The following is a 22,417-nucleotide window of genomic DNA, read 5'->3' as shown; positions in this document are numbered from 1 at the left end:
TTCGTGATTTTTACATATTTTGTTAAAATTCGTACTTTAAATGCTTATTAAAAAAAAAAAATGTGACAATGTATTTTTAATATTTTTAACTAAAATTGTGACAATAGATAAGGAGCTTTGTATTAAATTTTGAACTTTTTTACTCAACAAATTAAATTTTATTGTCATTTAAAAAAAAAATACTAAAAAGATCGAATATTTCAAATTTCTACAAATAACTTAAAAATATTTGAAATATTTTGAAAATTTTATTCTGCAGTATAAAAAATATGTCAGTATAAACATTGAGTGAATATTTTATGTGTCTACGGTAATTTGTTTTAGAGTTACATCAATATCTAAATTGAATTTTCTCAAAAATTGATTTTGCGTAAAAATTCCAGTTTATCCTTAATATTTTTTTGTTTTTCCCAATGCTTTAGAAAACTACTTGGAATTTCAAAATTTGACCTCTTTTGTGCACCAACTAGATTCACTTTTCTACCGAAAAAGCTACTGAAGTTGAAAATCGAAGCATTATTTTGACAACTTATCGTGTCACACAGACACAAAAAAAATTTTTATAAAAAAGTACACATCATTATAAAATCATTACATTCATCGCTCTGCTCAGAATCTAAAATGGCGCCGACAGACGCGATGATTTCGAAAATCCCGCGATCAATTTATAGGTTTATTTGCAACCTGTAGTCGTGTAGATAGCATAGCGGTCGCCCGCCGCACCGGGGACTTGACGTGACGCTGGCGTCCCCGTTGGTCACGTCTGGTCACGGGAAGCCGGGAAACGGACGAACCAGGCAACCCAGCAACGGCCAACGGTTTATTAGTTTATTACTTGTAACGCTCGTTGCTCGCAGTCGCGCCTCACACCGTTTACCTGTAATGAGTTGGTTGTGGGCGCCGCGTGTTCGTTGGATATAGTGCGATTTGTTATCACCGTAAATCAGCAGCCACCGGTCGATCGTATCGTTTTCATAGGTATTGTTTAGCTGCACGAAAACGGATTTCAAATTCCGTCCACTTAGTTTTTTTTTTAAACATTTTTTTTTTAGTCCATTGTAAAAAAATAGATTTAACCGTTATCAATTTATCATCCGTGGTGTGGATTTCAAGTGATAGTGGTAAACAATAATAATAAAAAAGCAACACATTTTCGGGCGGGTCTGCGAGGCGCGAGCGCATCCTGTGATAAGAGATAAAGCTGTACAAGCCTCATCCGCGGCCGGTTGTCATTTCGTAACGCAATTTAATGATCAGTGTTAATAATTATTAAAAAAAAAAATGCTTTATATATTTTCGGCGTTTTTAGTAAATATTTTTCCTTTAATGCGTTTCTGTTGAGCGACCGCGCTTAGTGTGCCGATCACCGTCTCTGAAGTAGTAATCTCGTCCCCCGCACCTGTTTTAGTTGAACCGGTTTGAATGTGTGCCCGTCGAATTCATTTTTTCAAACAACTCAAGTGATCCTAACGACGACGACCACCATAATAAAAAATTGCCGCGTCGCTGAACCGTCTTCATCGTACAACTGCGGTCAATGGACGCGTGAACTAAACGACCACCGTGTGCTCAGGCACATAGCCACGAGATAATGTACACGACGCCGTTCGTGGTCAAGCACGATGGGAAGAAGCACAACATTGAACACTTTTTGCGCTTCCATCCAGGTGGTACCAATACATTGTCATTTCTGAAGAACGCAGATGTCACTGAACGGCTGTTTGCCACTCACCACTCTGCTGCTGCATATGAATTGCTCAAGGATTATAGAGTAGATGAGGAAGATGTACACAAACACATTAGAGAGGATGGCGATCTAGAAGTAAGTGATAAATATGTTTACAAAATGTATTGTAGGCAGTATGGCATTTACTTCCATACAAATTTCATAATATTTCCTTAGGTGCATTGATATATACATATAAATAATTTGATTCCAAGGTAAATTCCATATTTAAAAGAAAAAAACCTAGGTTGGTATTAATCGGTAATAATAGTTTGAATAAATATATTTTTAGTTAATTATATAAGTATATTCTCTATAGACTTTAGATTTAATTTTTGATAGGTAGGTATAACAGATAGACAATGATCATGTTCAATGTTCATATTAGCAACTATATTTTATGCATTGAATATGTTAGTGATTACCTGTGCTATGAGTTGAAATTAAAAAAAAAAAATTATCAAATCAATTTAGTGTCATTGCTGTTTATAATAGGTTAACCCATTGGCCATTCATCTATTTAAATGTACCTATATCATTACACAATGTTAGGCAATTGGTTAAATTATTGAAGTTTTATTTTCAGGCATTACCTATCTACTTAGTACCTATCATTAAATAAATTAAATTTTTCAATTATTTTAATAGATTTATTAATGAAGTTTATATAGATAATTATCACCTTGGTTATAATGATAAAGTAATTGTAAAACTTTTCTTTTTGTTTAAAAAATTAAAAATTATTATAAGTAGATAAGCACTAGGTAGGGTCAGGAATTAAACAACTTAAACAAACTCAAAAAATACACAAAAAAAAATGTTTTCGAGTTTTAAAAATGCAATATAATGCATATATAAATTGTAGGTTTCAAATGTTGGTTTTAAAATAATTTTAAAACAAGTTTTGTTCAAAAATTTTTTTTTTAATCTTTAAGTAAAAATGTTGATACCAAATCTCATATTTTTGACATTAACTTTTAATCTAAACAAAAAAATAACTACTGCCACTCATCGATTTTATAATTTACACATAGGTACCTAGACAGATTATTATAGGGAAAATTGCAGTGATTCATAAATCTATATCTAGTCATTTGGTTTCTCAATTTAATGTTGTATGGATATGTTCAAAAGATTACCAGTCTGGTAAATATAGTTAATTATAATATTATATTGTTTGTTATACTATTGAAAAATCTCAATTGGTGGCATGAAAGCCTTATGAAATTAAATAAAAATCAAAATAGATACTTATGGGTCAAAAAAAACCTTAAAATGCTATAAAAAAATTACTTTTTAATCCAAATTGTGTAAAAATTCAAAAATATATTGTTTATAAAATTTAGAAAACAATGCAAATTACATCAAAGGCCTTTAGGTATAGTTATTAATTTTGGAAATTACTCATTCCGTGCATAATATGATACCGAGTCAAGCAGTTTATTAAGTACCTTCCTAATACCTATTACTCTCACTATTACTTAATATTTAAAATTAGTACATTTTGTCCTCAATTTTGTCAATTATCTGTGGACTGTGATGTAACAATACAACATATTATACCAATGTTTCACAAAAAGTTATGGGTAAGTTTATCCAGTCATTTTAAGCAGCAATCAAATCTTAAATCAATGAATCATACTCGGAATTAAATTCTGGATTAAATGCTCACAATATTTAGGGGTATCTGTAGTGTGTACTTACAGAAATATTAAATAAGTTTTGAAGTGAATAGTTGCTTATAATCCTGCTTACAATTATTATTAACTGCTCTTCTAAAATACAGTTTGTATCTTTTATTCTTGGTGCTATTTAAAAATAAATATATTATATATCAATTTCAAGTCAAAGGTATTAAGTAGTAACTAGTATATAGTATCTAAGTAGGTACCTATGTCCAAAATTATTAAGTTTAAGAACCTTACATCAAACATTACCTATATAATATAGTGGTTATTATAAAGTTATAATTCTTTTATTTAAACATTTTTTTTTTATATTTAAGTGTTAGTGTATCACAAATTGCACTAGTACTTATTTTACCACTAAAAAAAAATCAAAATTTGTTATTACAAGTTTTGTGGTTTATTTTATGTTTTTACATTATATAGGTCGGTATCTACTTACCAGGTTATTTGTTAAATAATAAAGAAAAATAATACCTATCTTAAGTAAATATATATTATTCTTTTATTTAGTGCACAATGTGTAGTATTATTCTGCGATACATTGTGAATGTCCATCAAACATAAATTAATTCAAGATTTTGAAATAAAACCCCATTATTAGGACTCCATAATGTATAACAATCACAATACTTTCATCAATAAGATTTAATGTTATATATATATAATACTGTATCACTTAATCTGTAATTATTTAACATATAATCATAACTAATGTATCCATTAATAATATTGTATCTACAACCGTAGGCTAATGACCTAGCTGTCAAAGCCTTATTCTTAATAAAAGAAAAAAACACCAATATCTATATGTTATGAAATAACGTGAAATAAGTTACTTAGGAGTAGTATTGTACAAACAGACCCTCCTTTGCTAGGTATTGGTTCTAACTGGAAAAAAAATTTATAAAATTAAAAAAATGTTCTCAGTTTTAAATCATATCTAAAGCTATATATTTAATAAGTTATTATTAAATAAATAAAAAAAATTATAAGTCTATAATACAATACATACTTAATTTAGTAATATATAATAAACAAATAGTGAAGGTTAATTTAAAAAGTAATTATCCACCATTGTAATATTCCGTAATATTCTTAATAAATTGTCTAAAAGTTATGTGTAACACTTAGTAAATATTATCTAAATAAGACCATGGATTGAACATAAGTAGGTAACGTGGATAGACAATGCTTGTATATTGATTTTATGTTAATTTTTATGAATTTTATAAGCACACTTTAACCACTGTAAAATTAACTCACGGACATTCAATTGATAAAATTGCATGCTTAGCTAATTGTGACATACCAATTTGTCATCACAAATCATTTGACGTCATTGATGAAGATTTCTAGAAATTCAAGGAATAATACCTATCAATACTATATTATTTTTATATTAAACTTTTAACATCCATAATTTAATTAAAATTTAAAAAAAATGTTTATTAATTTTACTTTCCCCTTGTTAATATAATTATTTAACAAGACATCATAAAAATATTTATCTAACTAAATGTGCATCACTACTTCTGAGGAGATAACTCTTTAATATTGATATATGCGTTTGACTTTACACGTAAATACACCAAATTTTCAAAATTGTAATAAGTTTAAAAACTATGTTTGGTAATAGCTTTACAATTTAATGTAAATTTCTTAGGTACCTATCTAATTATAATCATAACTTAAAATATTATAAACTATTTTTATTTATAAATCATATTCTTTGAAAACTTACACATTACTCAATAATGGACATTTGTGTCATGTAATTTATCTTTATTAGAGGTGTATAGTGTCATATGTGACCTATAGTTTTATAGATAATGTTATTGGTGCTGTATGTTATTGTTGATACTGCTGTTATATCTAATAAAATGGGCACCTCTATTTCATGTATAAATAATAAAGGATATAAACATATAGCAATAAACCACTTGAAATTTTTTTCAATCCTAATACAGGTACTAATACTCAAGAAATCAAACACAATTAAATGTATTTGTTCATAGTTAAGACTTAAAATATTGAGAAAAATGTGTGCGACTAATCCAGAAATATTTCCATTTTATCTTATGGAAGCTTGGTGCCAATCAGTAAGCAGTTCTGAATATCTATATTTTTATTTAATTTCCTAAAAAAATTTATGAAATCAATTGACTATATTTTTTTTTAAATTAATTTATTGTTCAATATATATTTAAAACAATTTATAAATCTTTTTTCATATATGTACTCATATTATTTAAAGATAATAATAACCTGAAATTTTCATATGCTTATAAATGATTCAACAAGAGTCAAAATGTTTTGAAAATTTTATGGTGTATTGAAAATGAGAACATTCAGTAAAAATGACATGTATTTACTGTAATTTTTCTTAGAGTTATTCCGAAAACCAAATTCGATTTTGTTGAAAACCAATTTTGAGTAAAATTACCCGGTGTTTTCTTAATTTTTGTTTGTTTTACCTCACGTTTTTAAAATTATAGAGAATTTTTGACCCCTTAAAGTTCCAACTAGATTCATTTTCCTATCAGAAATAAAGCAGTTTGAAAAAATTGAAGCATTTTTAGTTTCCTAAATGGTCACAATAGACAAAAAAAAACCAACACACATCATTGTGAAATTAAGACATTCATTGCTCCGCTCAGAATTTAAAATTCTATTACAGCAAAGTTATTAGGTAATATAAATACTACCTATTTTATTAACTTTGTATTATATTTTCTGTGATCATTTTATCTAGTTTAAGAAGTGCATAAAACCGTTATTGAGATGATGGCAATGCACTATTTGTGACCTATGTTCAACATAGACAAATGCATTTACACAGAATTGTTCTTTATATGTTTTTAGAGTATCTTAGAGTAAAATCACCTTTTACAAAAAAAAATAGAGAATAATATTTTTGAGGGAATGGCATATCGATTTGTCAAAATATTGTATTAAAACAATTTAAACACCATTTAAATTTACATTTTTTTGTTTATTTTGAAAGTCGAATACAAAATCAAATGACAACAAAATATAATATCGATATTTCATTCCCTCAACAATATTATTCTCTTTTTGTAATTGGTAATTTTACTCTAAGATTACTTAAAAACAAAGAAAAAATGATTCTGCGTTAATGCGTTTTGTCTATGTTGCGCATGGGCCAGATAGAGAAAACAAATAGTACTCTGACATCCTCTTAATGCCAGACATACATACATTATGGAACATACATACATTATGGAACTATATATTTTTTTTTTTAGATTCTGAGCGGAGCGATGAATGTATTGATTTTACCATGATGTGTGTGTTTTTTGTTTTTTTTTTGTTTCTGTCATCACGTTTTGGGGCAGTAAAAATGCTTCGATTATTGATTTCAGTACCTCGTTCGATCAGAAAGTGAATCTAGTTGGTACTTTGGGGGGTCAAAAGTAAAAAATTCTTAATACTTTTCTAAATAATTGAGAAAAACAAACTAAAAATTAAGGGAAAAACGGGAAATTTTACGCACACTCATTTTTCGACAAAATCGATTTTGGTTTTTGATGTAACTTTAAAACAAATGACCATAGATACATGAAATTTCCACCTAATGTTTATATAAGTATACCACCATGCGATTTTCAAAAAATTTCGACTTAAGTTGAACTATTCATAGGCATTTCAAATTTTCGATCATTATTAGTTTTTTTTAAAATTAATATCGATAAAAATTTATTTGTAAGGCAGAAAAGCTTGAAAATTTAATACAAGGCTCTTAACATATTGTTACAATAGCAGTTGAAAAATAAAAGAAATTCATAGTCACAATTTTTTTTTATAAGCATTCAAAGTTTGAATTTTGACAAAATACGTAAAAATCACGAAAATTCACAAATTATTTTAAGCTAGAAATTCATAAAAAATTTTCTTTTTAAATCTAAGATTTAAAAATTTAATACAAGATTCCTTACAAGTTTTTCAATCTTTATCACAAATAAAAATTCCACCGGAAATTCAAATTAAATTTTTATGAGCATTTGAAATTTAAATTTTTACAACATTGGATTTTCACTTTTAGCGATTTCCTTATTTTGGCGTAACTCTAAAACTAATGACCGCAGATACTTGAAATTTTCACTGAATGTTTATATAGGCGTTTTATATATTTGATAAAATTTTCAAAATATTTAGATTTGTTTTGAGCTGTTTACTGACATTTTAATTTTTCAAATTTTTTAGTTTTTTTTTCTATAAATATCGATAAAAATTTATTTGTTCGGTAGAAAAGCTTGAAAATTTAATACAAGGCTTCTAACACATTGTAACAATAGAAGTTAAAAAATATTAAAAATTCGTAGGCACGATTTTTTTTTTATAAGCATTTAAAGTTCAAATTTTGACTAAACACGTAAAAATTACGGCAATATTCAAATTATCTTAGATAGAAATTCATAAAAGTTTTCCTTTTTAATTCTAAGATTTGAAAATTTAATACAAGGCTTCTAACACATTTTAACAATAGCAGTTGAAAAATAAAATAAATCATGATCACAATTTTTTTTATAAGGATTCAAAGTTTGGATTTTGACAACATACGTAAAAATCACGAACATTCATAAATTATTTTATGCTAGAAATTCATAAAAAAATTTCCTTTTATATCAAAGATTTGAAAATTTAATACATGGCTCCTATCATATTTTTACAATAGCAATTGAAAAATAAAAGAAATGCGTAGTCACAATTTTTTTTTTACAAGCATTCAAAGTTTGAATTTTGACAACATTTGTAAAAATCACGAAAATCACGAAAATTCGCAAATTATTTCAAACTAGAAATTCATAAAAAATTTTCTTTTTAAATCTAAGATTTGAGTAGGCCAATATTACAAAAAAAAACATGATCTTAATTAAGTTAATAAAAATAAGTGTACGAGTGTACCCAAACACAATTACGATATACATTAAAAATTTATAGCTTATAAGCTCAGGGTTACGAATTTAAATTTAAATTTAATGCATTAACCAATATAAAACCAATATAATGTAATATAATATAAAACTAAATAATATTAACCTATTTAATACTAATCAACTTAAACAGTTTTCACCTGATATGCTAAAATTTACTTATACTTATAAACAAAAAAAAAGTATGTCAGCATTTCTATGGTGGATGTTTGTCCCTTCGGTCCTCGGACAGGATAGTGTAATTTTACTGTATTCGATTTGAATGCAATGATTGCATTCGATAAAAAACGATTCTGAGCGGACGAGGAAATCTTTTATTTAATTTTATTCGTTTCTATGGTGATAAACAAAGCGTTAAAAGAACAGCTTAAGAACGATTTATATAAATAGGTAATTTATATAATTATAATTAGGAAATATCATAAAAATTAAAAAAAAAAAACAAAAATCTCAAAAATCGCTCAAATGTTTTGAAAATTTTACCATGTCTAGGTAAGGCTAATATAAGTAAACAACCCAAATTTCAAGTCTTACGAATGTTTTCAACTGAATTACAAGAAAAACTCCCAAAATTAAAATGTCTATAAATAGCTCAAAAATGGCTAAAATTTCCCGAACTTTAAACCGTAAGGAACTAAATCCAAAATACAACAAAAAAGATCTCTTGTCATTTTTCATTTGAAGTAATATTTCTGGTAGTAAACGTCGTCCGTAATTATTTAATATTATAAAATCGTGAAATCATACGTTTTTCTCTTTTAACCGCTTTTATTTCGAGTACTGTTTCGAAAATCGAAAAATGACCTCCCTAATGTACCAGCTCAAAAACATTACCTTTCAGAAAAGATACTACACTTGATACTTTTGAGCAAGTTTAGAAGGAGAAAAATGTTTACAGAATAAAAAAAAAAAAGAAATAAACATTATTGTAAAACCAATACATTCCTCGCTCCGCTCAGAATCTAAAACTGACTATAATAAATTAATAAGTAAACTATACAATTTTATTTATTTATTTTTTTTAATTTGTATGTATATCTGTTATTCTGACTACAAACAATAATAATAAATGTGGTTAATTGATAAGGATTCGATGTTGATATCGATTAGATAACGATTTGTTATTCTCCATCTATCATGCATACTGAATAATAATTATATTGCATACCTGCAAAATCAAAGTATAGAATAAAACGTATGACTTACTCCATACATTTCGGGTACTCATCTTCATCTTGCCATCTCTCATTTTGACAATAGATTAATGAACTGTAAGTCGTTAGAATAGATAGAGATAATAAAATGATGAAAACGCTCTTTTATAGAAAATATTACCTTACTTTCTTAAAACTTTCGTCCTCCTACCTATTATGCTACATTAGTTCCTCATATCGTATATTGGCAAAAATAAAATATGATCCAAAATTGTTAATAATAGTCAAGGGGATTGGAATGGGTATTTCTGCCTTGTGAATTATGGGAGATTAGATATGTTCTATTTCAAAAGTACCGACTGATGGACTGATGTAGTAAAGTGGTAATAATTAAAAAAATTATTTTCATTAAGTATTTATTACAATTTTTCCTCATTTTTTTTTTTTTAAATTGAGGATTATGATTTACTCTACCTATGGACTATCCGAGTATTCAATGTCCTCATAATATTTTCAAAAACAACTGATAGTAGTATATTCATTTTCAAAATTGGCATAAAATACGAATTATTTCAAATAAAAACTTATGCACGTTTGGATTATCTCATCAAATCTAATAAATTAGAAGCAATTTATTTGGTTTTTTGAATATTGTTGGTTGTATATTTGCTCTCTTATATCTTGCTTAATCTTCCCTGGTTTATATACCTAATAAACATTGTTAATTATTGTTTTATTCATTGACAATCTTTTCTTAAAACATTTGACGTGATTCAAGTTCATGTTTTATTAAGACTATATTTTAGATTTGTAGTTACAGTGTACACATAATTCTGAACTGACACTATGTCGACCTTGACAGTATTCCAAAATATATAAAATATAACTGATTTGATTTATGTTTTCCTACTTATTTTCCAAGAATATGTTTTATGTTATGTGATTCCAGCCGTAAAGAAAAAATTGAATAATTGTGGTGTCATTAGGCTAAGTACTATGAAGTACTCATTAAAACGTATTTAATTTTAGTATTAAGTCTAGTTTTGTAAACCTAACTTTAAAGTATATTTGATTGTTTTGTAACTGATTAAAATTGTAACAGTAGTTATAAAGTTATAATATGAAATCATTATAATTGTATTTACAAATCGTTAACTGTATTATAGTTTGTATATTTCTATTTCCGTAAATTAAATAAAACAATTTTTCCAATAACTTGATTATTGATTACCTATCAAAACTAAACTAGAAGATTGGTACTTCACTTACATTTGAAGTTATATCTATAAATAAAATATTAATTAATATTAATTAATATTAATTTGTTTTATACAGTGTGATTCGATAAAGTCTAACAGTTTAATAGTGACAAAATATTTTATGTATTTATATTATTTTATATGCCTTACAATTTACATCATACATTCATAAGATATATATTATGCATATATTTTTTTAATGAGATTTTAACCCAACATTATAACTTATAAGTTATAGCATATTCATAAGAATATAAGATATGATATCTGCTATTAATTCAATAATATGAAACGTTTCTTATATCATTTTTGATTACATAAAGTGGTGATAATTTTATTAGATTTTTATGAATTCTTATTTTAATAGATCATGATTTAAGTATAACATAACATTCAACATTTTTTACCTGTTTTATTTGGACCTTTTTAAAGATGATTACCTATTGAAAATTAGTATCATTGTGTAGATTAAATACATGCTAATTTTACATTTTTACAAAGTTATATTACTGTGATTTTTGTTATTCCCTACTATTAAAATAATACAGTACGAATCTCATTTAAATGTTAGCTTTTTCACCTTTAAAAAATATTTTTATGCTAGACTTTTTAGCCATTTTCTAACAGTTAATATTATTTTTTAAATTTATGATTTCCTTCAAATTTAATATCACAACACACCCCATCCATATGCAGATATGAGTAAAGCGAGACAAGTTTACTACATCCGGTATCCCGTTCGACTATCAATTCTCGTATTTGAAGTATGATAGAAAATCACATCTTTTAACATTTTTAAAGTTATTGTATTGCATATTATAATGGTAAAAACTTGGCATTGATTTCATACATTTTTTTAAATGTTATGGGCACTCTAGAAAATGAAGTTGATTTAAATTGCATAGATTACAGCGTACTACACATATGTTGTTAAATTGGGTCCGCAGAAGTCAAATACATAAGTAGGTTTTTCAGAACAAAATATTTGGAACTCTGACAATATGATATTCAACCCATAGAAGTTTTTATTCAGACCTCTTTTAAAAATTTATAGATGTGTGGTTTTGAAAAAAAAGATTATAATTTATTGTGTTTGAGATATTCATTTTTCTTATTTAAAATAAAGCTATATTCTATTTACTACATGATAATCAGTTTGGAACTGTGAATAAACGTTTTTATAAACTTAAATGATTAATGATAGGTTTATAATATGTTTATTTAAATTGTAATGTTTATAGCTTCATAAAATCATAATATATTCTCAAAAATAATACTTATTATTATAGTATTATGTTTAGTTTATAAATTCACTTCCTACTCCGTCTCTTATTCATTGTAATAATACTATTTTCGTACTCTTCTGATTTAGGGAACAATTATTAAACATTTTTATGTGAAGTTGAGTAGTATTTTTGTATAGTAGGAACGAACTATTACGCTTTTTTATCCGTTTAATATATATATATATATATTTTAGGGGGAATCTGCTGCAATATAGGACATAGGGTGTGGCGTGTTACGGTAGGGGTTATTTTTTTGTATATTTGTTTGTAGGGTTTTAAGTGGGTAGGGTTGTAAACACGTGTTTGTGTATGTGTGGCAGGATATGTTGCTAAAAATCCCGAGAGGTCGTCCATCCGGGTGCGAGTAACTGTGGCCTTTTCGTATACACAGTTAGGTTAGGTTTCGTTAGCGTTTCCGCAGATTGAGCGTACGACTGCGCCTAGAAAGCAGTTTAGATAACTGTGACGTCCTTCTTTTTGATTATGCCGATCGATGTATTTCCCCTGAAATATTCTGAAGATTACCTCTATAGGTTATCGAATTAGCTTTGCCACATCAGAGCTCTTGTTCAGACCGATTATTTATTGTGATTTTCCCTCATACAGTATTATTGTTGATGATGAACTACTACCAAATCACAGTTTCTAGTAAATATGACTCTTTATATTATATATGTATAAATATAATGCTCATTATAATTTTAATTACCTTGGGTTAATCATTTTCCTTTATACTAATTATATTGGGTTATAAATAAATATGTGCCTATTTTTATTTTTTTATTTATTTAGGTACCTTGTATGTGATTAGTATTGTAATAGACAACAGTTTCATATAATTATCTCTAGATTAGAAACTGAGCACATTATACATTATGTTTTATTTTTATCATTATTTAACCCCCGGAAACATAGGCCATTGGGTGTAGGGAGGGTACTGTAGGGATTTTGGTACACGTGTGTATTTTTGGCAGAATTTCTAGTGGGCACCCGTAGGTTTTTGCCATGCCCGTGAGGGGGGGGGGCTCTTTCCAGACAGCGTGAACTGCCCGGAAAGCGATTTCGTCCATGGCTGGGATTCGAACCGGTAACGGTGCGCGTCGCAGCCGACGCCTTAATCCGCCCGGCCACTACACCCTCCTATTACATTATTTTTTAAATATCATAGAAGTTTTCTTGAAGAATACTCCATAATCTTACAGGAAACACTGCGGAAGGAGGGAGGATTCCCACTGGTCAAAAAAACTTTTTGGATTATTTTACTACATAATAATTCTAGAGACTTGAAAATATAAATAAATAAGTTTATAGAAGCAGTATGATTTTAAAAATAATGTTGATCATAGACAACTATTAAAAAAATATTAATAATCAATGTAGGCATCTAATGTTTTTGTTTCATACAATTTACAATTTTAATTTAAAACTACAATTATCAAAGCAATTATCTCGATTAATAAAATATGTATTTACTATAAAGACCACTTTTTTTTTAAATATCTAGTTTTAACTGATCATTTTGGATTCTGAACGGAATGAGAAGAAAGCTAAGTGGCTTTACTACGTTATTTTTTCCCAATAATCGAATTTTCAACCAGAAGTCAACTTAATCAGACTTTATGTTTATATATCTATTTTCAGTACTAAATTGTATTTAGTTAGAACTTTTGATTTATGAACATTTTTGACAAATGTTTGAAAAATCTCAAAATATTGTGAGCAACATCCCAATCACATACGTAATTTAGTACGAGATAGACGCGCGGTGATGAAGTATTCAATATTTTTTTGATGTATTAACCTGTTTTTAAACATTTAGATTTCTGAATTTTTTTACACAAATCATATTTATTTGCTTTTAATTTAATTTAATGTTAAACCTACTGAAGACATAACTAAACATTATAGAAATATCTTACATCGAAGCTCTGCTCAGAATCGTTTTATTGAATGCAATTATTTATCACTGCTTTAAAATGTGATACTCAATGGTGTGATTGATGAGTTACACTCGAAACTTCTTATACAACAGAGTGAGTTGCCAGTTGTGTTTTAAAAACCTCGCTGTTTAAAAATTTGAAAATATTTCATAGACATTATACTCGTACTTTAGCCAACAAATTTACTAATGATCGTTTTTTAAACGATAATTCTTTTAAAATTATAAATAATTATACAATATTGGCTATTTTAGAGTGACAGGAGCAAGATGAGTGATAAAATAGTTTTTATGCATAGGTATCGAATGACTAAAAATTTTAAGTTGTATAGTATAATACATTTTTTATTTAATTTTTCTATTATTGTATTGATATTATAGTAAATTATAATTATTTATTTAATTTTGTTTTAGAGCCTTGTAGATTGGAATCGACCCATGTTTTGGCAAGTTGGATCACTAGGCCCAAAGTATAAAGAATGGGTATTGGCTCCTGTTGATCGAAAACTGAGATTGTTCGGCTCCGACTTCATTGAATCGCTCACCATTACTTCATGGTATATGGTGCCATCGATTTGGATACCTGTAATGTTTTACCTGATATTTATTGGGTATCAGAGGTTAAGAAGTTCACTGGCCAGCACATTAGATCAATCAATTACTTCAGGTATGAAAAGCAGATTATTTTACAAATAGCGCCTTTACAATTTTAAATATTTACAAAATGTGTACCTGTTAAATAAACAATATGGTTTATTTTATTTTTATTTTTAGTATTGTTTTTGTTAGAGACCAGAATATTTATACAATTATGTAATCAAATATCAACATTATATGTTTCTTATTAATTTAAATATTTTATCTGCATTGGAATTTAGAAAGCTTTATCTGTGGGTTAGTGAATAATAAATTAATATAATAAATTCAAATTAAATATTTTATATACTTATAATAAATATTATAATGTACATACAATATACATTCAATGTGGTTTCTTTTCACGAATCAGTCATTAAACATTTAAACGATTTTCCAAATTGTTTTTTTTTTATGCATACAATTTAAATATTTTCCTATATCCCATGTTGTTACTTGTTAATCTATCACCTCCCTACAAGTTTAAGGCCATTTGCTTTTTTTTAAATGTGGGTTTTAATTTTTTTTTTTGTTAGGTATACGGATGTACCTACTGAACTGTGTGGATTTTCGAATTTAAATGTTTTAAGAATGGTTGCGTATATTACGCAGTTTATCCCAAAGGTCCGTTTCAAACTATAATTATCTCCAAAGCAAATCATTATAAAAAGAATTCGCTATTCAATTTTAATTATCTTATACGTTATCATAGAAAATTCGCTTTTAAATATATTTATGTGATATCAACCATCATCTTTCAGATATCCTAGGTCTCTGGAACACACTGTATATACATTATAAATATGTACCTAGTTTATTTCTCATAATCATTTAATCAACTAATAAACCATTTTAGATAAAACTATTCAATCAATTACTTTAAATTTCGACAATTTTACTGCCTCATTGGCTTGGCTATTAGTTCATAAGATATAATTTATTTAAATTATTATCATACAATTTAATTTATATAGTTTTCATAAATATTTGTAACTATTGATGTAATCTATTCTCTTAAAATATTTTAATGACACCTTTAATTTATATTTGTTTATTAACCGCTAATATAATATAGGTAATTCACTAGACGGAGTACACGTCATGTTAGACTGTAAAAATAAAGTTTCATACTATACTTTTTTGCTTGTATATATAATTAAAACTGTTTAATACAGAAAAAGGCAGGTGCGAGTTTTTATAATTGGTTAGAAGACGAATACGAACACATTTTTATGATAATATATAATATAATATAAAATTCATTCATATTAATATGTCTATTTTTTATATAAAGTTTAATATACATGAATCATTAATAAAGTATAATAAAATACATTTCGAAGTTTAATTTTTTTTTAACGTTTTAATAAATTAGCAATAACCTAAGTAAAACTGTTCTGTTGTGTATTGAAGTGCCAAAATGGTAAGTCAGCCAAATGGGATGCTGGCGAGACTAGTCGATTTTTAGGTCATGACGTCAAACTTCTCTATTCCACTCGTGTAACGACCTACACGATTTATGGTCAATAAAAAAAATAAGTTTTATGCAATTGGTTGTTTGTAGATTTTTTTAAATAGATATTTTGTTGATTTACAAGGACGTTAATTTTGTGTATAATACTGTCACTTATAATAATTTAATCAGCCAATTCCTTGATTGATAAATAAAATTTAAACAATAATTTAATGAAAGCTAAATACAGTTGTATTTATTATTTTGGATAGTGTACCTAATAAGTATTTGATTTTTTTTTCTACACAGCTCTTTTAGCTACAAACGTCATTCATTCGTATTATATAGGTACGTAGGATACATGATGACATTTATTCAATGAGTGATTAACTTAATATTCATAATTAATAATAATTTTTAATTATATTTATATTTTATTTGATCAACGAATAAAATGAGCAAATTCAAACTCAAAATTACCTAATGATTAAATGTTTTACGTTGGAAATACACATGTATTATATGATGATTTATACATTTTGCTTTTAGTAAATACACAATGCACATATTTAAAAACAAATTTATTATAATATAATTTTATTTCTAAAAAAAAAAAAAATACCTAACCAAATAAATTAGGTAAGTAGGTGACGCTCAGCTGGGATATAGTAGATTACAAGTGGGTTGTTATGGATTGTGTTAACTTAATTAGATAATTGTAGGTATACGGAAAAAACGATTCTGAGAAGACTTGTCGGGCCTAAGATATTTTATATTACCTATATTTATATTTTTATTATTACCTTTTTTTTTTATTATTATTATTAAAGAAATAACTCTCGGCAACTTGGTCATTGGGACAAGATACATTTTTTTTTTTTTTTGAAAGTTTATTATTACTACTTATAATATTTATATACAATAATAAACTTTAAAAGTTTCACGTACCCACAAATTTGGTTGTAAATTTTCAGTTTAATAAATTTTGTCAAAATTGAAGTTCAAACGTTTATAAAAAATTAATTTGAGTTTTTAGAAGATAAGTTTTTTTTGGAAAATGTAGACAAACTGATAAGGAATCTTGCATTAAGTTTTCAAATCTTAGATATAAAAATAAAAAAATTTGCGAATTTCTAACTTCAGATAATTTTTAAATGTTCGTAATAATATATTAATAATAAACCTCCATTAAAGTTTACGATCTGACCACTTTTTTCTACTAGAATAAAAATAAAAATATTTAAAAATTAAAAAAAAAATATCAATGTAAAATCTATACATTCGATACAATAATGATCTGCCCAGAATCTAAAACATGCATGTTAATCTACACATATCATTAATATTTAATAACATTAATTTTGAGTACCTACGGGAAGCTCCTAATAATTGTATTATAACCTTAGAATATTGTGAAATACATTAAGTGATAGGTACAACCATAACTGTGTTTAAAAAGTATGAATCTGCTAAAAAAAAAAAATCCATTGTACAAGCTCGTGATGATGGATTCCATTGCCGAACGTAGATATCATTCCTACTTAATTCACACGGTTTTATTTTTCGACCAAGTAATATAAGGTTGTCTACACTTTGATATAAACAACATGGTTATGGCCCAACGTGCTAACATCCCACAGAGATCTTTTGGTCAGCGCATTTGCTCATGGCGTACATACGAGTTGATTTAAATAAAATATGTCTATAATGTATTCATAACATGAGTATAGGCACGTTCGTGTGCCCGGACCCGAACCAAAACCGGATTTTTACGATGCCTATTTTATCATGGTTTACATGTATACCTCATCAATGTAACCGGCTAAGTATTGAGTATCACTGGATCGATCACACGTCTGGTATTTCATAAAAAATTTTAATATTATATAATGGCACCGTCGTACCGATCGTTGTTGGCGGTTCTAATATATTTTTAATTCAATATTCCTATGCCACGCATGTTTAACATTAACATAACAGGCGTCGCGCTTATTATTGAAGTAGTGGTATGTGGGGTCATGTACGATGAGGGCGAAAACAAATAGCACCGCGTTTTCGAGACGAATAAAATCTCTGCCACCTTCCACTAACCCCGTTGTAGCGTGACCTAGAGTGTAAATGTAATATGGTTTGGCATGGAATAACGTGTGCTCCGCGTGGCATCAGCGGCGAGCTATTATAATGATATTATAAACTTATAACACAACACTGACCGCACACGCGTTGACTGCGCTGAGCACTACTTGTCGAATGAGAAACGGCGGCGACTGCAGCGGACGAGAATACGCGTTCTGATCCGCTCAACAGGTTCAGCCGCGTGGCTCCTCTGCCGGCGGGGAACGCGCGGTCGGTCGGGCGGCCGACTTTTATCTCGAGTTTTGCATTCCTGGCGGCGGCGGACCTTATCCGTCCGAGGCATAATAATAATCGTAGTCGTGCGCGCACTTGGGCGGGACAGGATCCCTAGCCGCGCCGCGTCTACGTCGATACGCACCGGACACGGGACGAACATGCTGCGATCGAGCCAGCCGCCGCCCACCCGAGCTCGGCGCGTGTGTATAATAATAATAGTAATATACCGTCACCCACATAGCACACCCCGCGAATTTTTCCCCGAAACCACCGCATTTCGTGTATAATATAATAATATTATAATGTAGTAATTTCGCTTTGTAGGCGGCGACAGCGACTGAGTTTATTGCGCGGCGGTTATCGGTCTTCTGGTCGGGCGGTGGCGGAAGGAGGGGGGCGGTGGCGTCTCGGCGCGGCGCCTGTCGCCGGTCTGGCGGCTCGCGGCAGACGCCAAGTCGCCGGTCGCGCGCGCAATCCCTGCGGTGGTGGCGGCAGCCGCGCGCGCCCCTAAGCATCACGCTCGCACGAAAACACACCGTCGTCTCGCGTAACAGGCGGCGGGCGGCGGTGAGTGGCCGTATCGATCTCCCGGCGGCCGTTAGTCGCGTGATGTGTACACACCGAGCAGACGCCGCCGTCATTATAATATTATTATATATTTTATATACATCGTACGCGTGTATCGTGACCGTGCAGTGCGCGTACACCGCGTGACGTTCCACAGACCTATATTATTGTATAATATGTATATTATGATATTATTGCCGACCTGCCGCCGCGCGCGAGTGTGCTGCGCGCGCGCTACCCTTCGCCTTCAAAGCACGGCGGTGGTGTCCTGTCGCCGCCGCCACTATACATCATAACTATACTATGCCGATGAGCTTGACGACTCCCTGTTGAATTTTCGCGCGCGCACTCGGTCACACACAATATAATGGTTTTATACAAATTCGAGCGCGCGCGCGTTTAATAATGTCGGATAGTATCGTATAGTGACGAGCGATGTCCGATCGCCGTCGCCGAGACGAACCGTGTTTTGTCATCGTCGCCGTGTATTATTGCTGCTCTATTGCTTCGAGCTACCAGCTACCCCGACGCGGCCGATCCAGACGACATCGATTAGAATATACACGCGCGGCACCAGAGTGCTGTTATTTATCGTCGCGGTTATTATCGGGTCGTTTTCGGTTTTCGGTTGTTGGGGGGGGAGGAGGGGGTTAGTATTATTATTCGCGATTGATAAATCGACCATTTCTCCGGGTCGCGTTAAATTTGATTTTTTTTTCCCGCTTTCCCACACCGTCGCCCATCCACCGCTATATACTGCACTACACACAATATACATTTAATGACTCGGAAAATGTGGTTCTCGTAAAAAATAAATTACATTTACTATTACCGTTAATGTCAGATATCTACAACCCGTATCAACCTATAAAATAATCCATATCCATATACACGGTTTATCTTTTTCTTTTCTTTTCTTTTCTTCTTTTTTTAGTCATTATTTAAACGCTTCGTGTTTTGTTATCTCGTATTATTTATTCGTATTTGTAAAACTTTTAGCATTTTCCATTTTTCTATAATATGTTTTAATCGACTTCCATACGCATCTTATACGTTATGAATACTGTCATTTTTTTCACGAGATGTAGTTACGTCAAGTTGACAATTTGGAAAAATAAAATATAATTTTTTATTCGATTGTTGTTTTTAATGAAATTTTCTATTTAATATCTCGACATCTGGAAACCTTGATGGATCATATTTTGTGATGTGCCCATCAAAGTGTCTGTAGATGAGTTTACCTATAATACTTGTATAGGTGGGAATTATTACATTTTGTCGGAAAAACTAAAATATACACCCGTACTTACAAGGCAGGTTTCAACAAGGGAGAATAGGAAATACACTCAGTTTGATAACTAAGGGAAACTCCCGGCTCCCGGGATACAGTTCTTAATTAAATTAATGTGCGTACGACGTTAGGTTCCCTTCTGCTCATAAGAAAAATATACTCCTATTCTGAATCTTGTGCTATCGTTATTTTCGACACTACCAGACAACCGACTTAGCATAAAGCAGAATTATAGATATAATGACTAGTAATCTATCTACTAGATGGCTGGTTTTTCAGTTATAATTTAAGAATTAACCAAATTAACAATCCAAATGTATTGCATTCTCAAATGACTTATGAACTGTAACGGGAAAAAATGAAATCATCATACGTAATTCCGAAGCTTGTACCTGTCTTTAAGTATTCAAACGTGAAGGTCTTAGGACTATTAATTGATGAAAGTCTAGGATATTCATATAAATAATATCGTAATAAAGTTAAAACAACATATATTTTCTGATTAGTGGTAAACTGATAACCAAAAATTCTCAATAAACATATAATTAAAATAACCATTATTTTACAATAATACAATTATTCATCTAGTTTTGAATAATCGCATGGAGGTGGTTATAAGGTTATAACACTACATTAATAACATACTTAACAGTTCTATAAAATAATTTAATAAAAATAATATGATTTGCTTGAATAAAAATAGGTATTTATTTAAAATAAACCAGTTAAATCTATTCATAATTGAGATTAAGAATATAATTTATCATAAAATATGCTTTTGAGTAATTTCAATTAATAATCCGTATCATCACTAACATCACTCATTCGTATCATTTTACGAGTTTAATGATTTATTACACTGTTATACATATATTTTATTTATGTTGACTAAATATATACGATTGTTTTTTTTTTTTTTTTTTTTGTAATTCTTAAAATGGTTTTTTAAATTAAGTATTTACAATTAATAATAACCAAAACCGAGTGTCTACCTTATAGTATTTTCTTAATTTCAAAAATGATTGGGGTTAAAAAAAGCTTTTCCTTCATTGAAATTCAATGCTGGTAAATATTTTTTTTTAAATTAACTTTTCAACAAAATTGTTTCGTAATAATTTTAAGGTAATTAAAATAAAACTTAAAATGAATAACTTATTTCCACTGAACATGTATTGTTACGTATTAATAATATTCATGATCAAAGTAACTCTTAATTTTATACATTGTCTACCTATACCTATTATTTTGTATTATATATTTATATTAATCAATAAATAATAAAATTAATTAGTCTAACAATACCGCATAATGAAGTTTTTAATAATTTATAACATGATTTTACTGGAATTAGTTTATTACTTATTAGTTATCTATTATGTTTGAAATTGTTTCCCTTGATATCTCCGACATTGAATCTAAGTAACTACTTGCCTGCCTTTTTTAATATTGGCATTATGGAGCGACAAGATGAGGCAAATTTTGACGTGGCATGAGTGTGACATAATATACTTGTTTTCCGTAATTTATTTTGGTGCATGCTTGCGTAGAAATGTTTTAGATCGACTTAGTTGGTCGTCTATAGCAAAGAAAAGTCTTGTGGTTTGTGGCTCGTCTATGTGGACGTATTTCGGCAAAACCGCTCGCCACCAATTCTTGTTTTTTAAATACCTAAATAATTTTTAAAATCATGAAAATCAAAAAACAAAAACTCATCGTGTGAACACGTATTTATCGCCTTAAGGATTTTATACGCCTTTAAAATGTTGACCATTGAAATAACTTACTTATTTATTGCCTTCAGTGGATTTTATTTAAACTTTAACATATTACACATTAAAAACATAATTATTAAAAGAAAAAAGAAAAATAATATTGTTTTTAAATTGTATTTTGAAAAAAGTTTTCTTAATTTTGGCGCTACTTTAAACGTTAAAAATAACAAAAATATTTGTTAAAAATGAAAATAGTTTCCTTAGAACACACAAAAAAAATGAAAATAATTATATTGAATATTATGGATATTAAACTGCGTTTTATTCTGTGCATATTATCGTTTCACACGCTGAATTTATTTTCTGCAGGAGCTCCTGCATTTAGTGAGTGGATTCGTG

The 22,417-nt window shown here is 29.0% G+C and overlaps 1 protein-coding gene across 1 annotated transcript in view; it reads left to right on the top strand.

Moving 5' to 3' along the window:
- Nucleotides 1-756: 756 nt before the first annotated feature.
- The window catches only part of Fa2h (Fatty acid 2-hydroxylase), a 39,484-nt gene continuing 17,823 nt past the window's right edge, over nt 757-22,417 (top strand). The window contains exons 1-2 of the mRNA XM_089220286.1: nt 757-1,822; nt 14,422-14,674. Coding sequence (XP_089076412.1) covers nt 1,592-1,822; nt 14,422-14,674 — 484 coding nt within the window. The 5' untranslated portion in view covers nt 757-1,591. The remainder of the gene's footprint in view (nt 1,823-14,421; nt 14,675-22,417) is intronic.

The sequence above is a fragment of the Diuraphis noxia genome, unplaced genomic scaffold (assembly GCF_037042655.1).
Source record: "Diuraphis noxia isolate RWA-SAM2 unplaced genomic scaffold, SU_Dnox_SAM2 contig0002, whole genome shotgun sequence".
NCBI lineage: Eukaryota > Metazoa > Arthropoda > Insecta > Hemiptera > Aphididae > Diuraphis > Diuraphis noxia.
The sequence above is the reverse complement of the archived record's forward strand: the minus strand, read 5'-3'. Positions and strand labels throughout refer to the sequence as shown.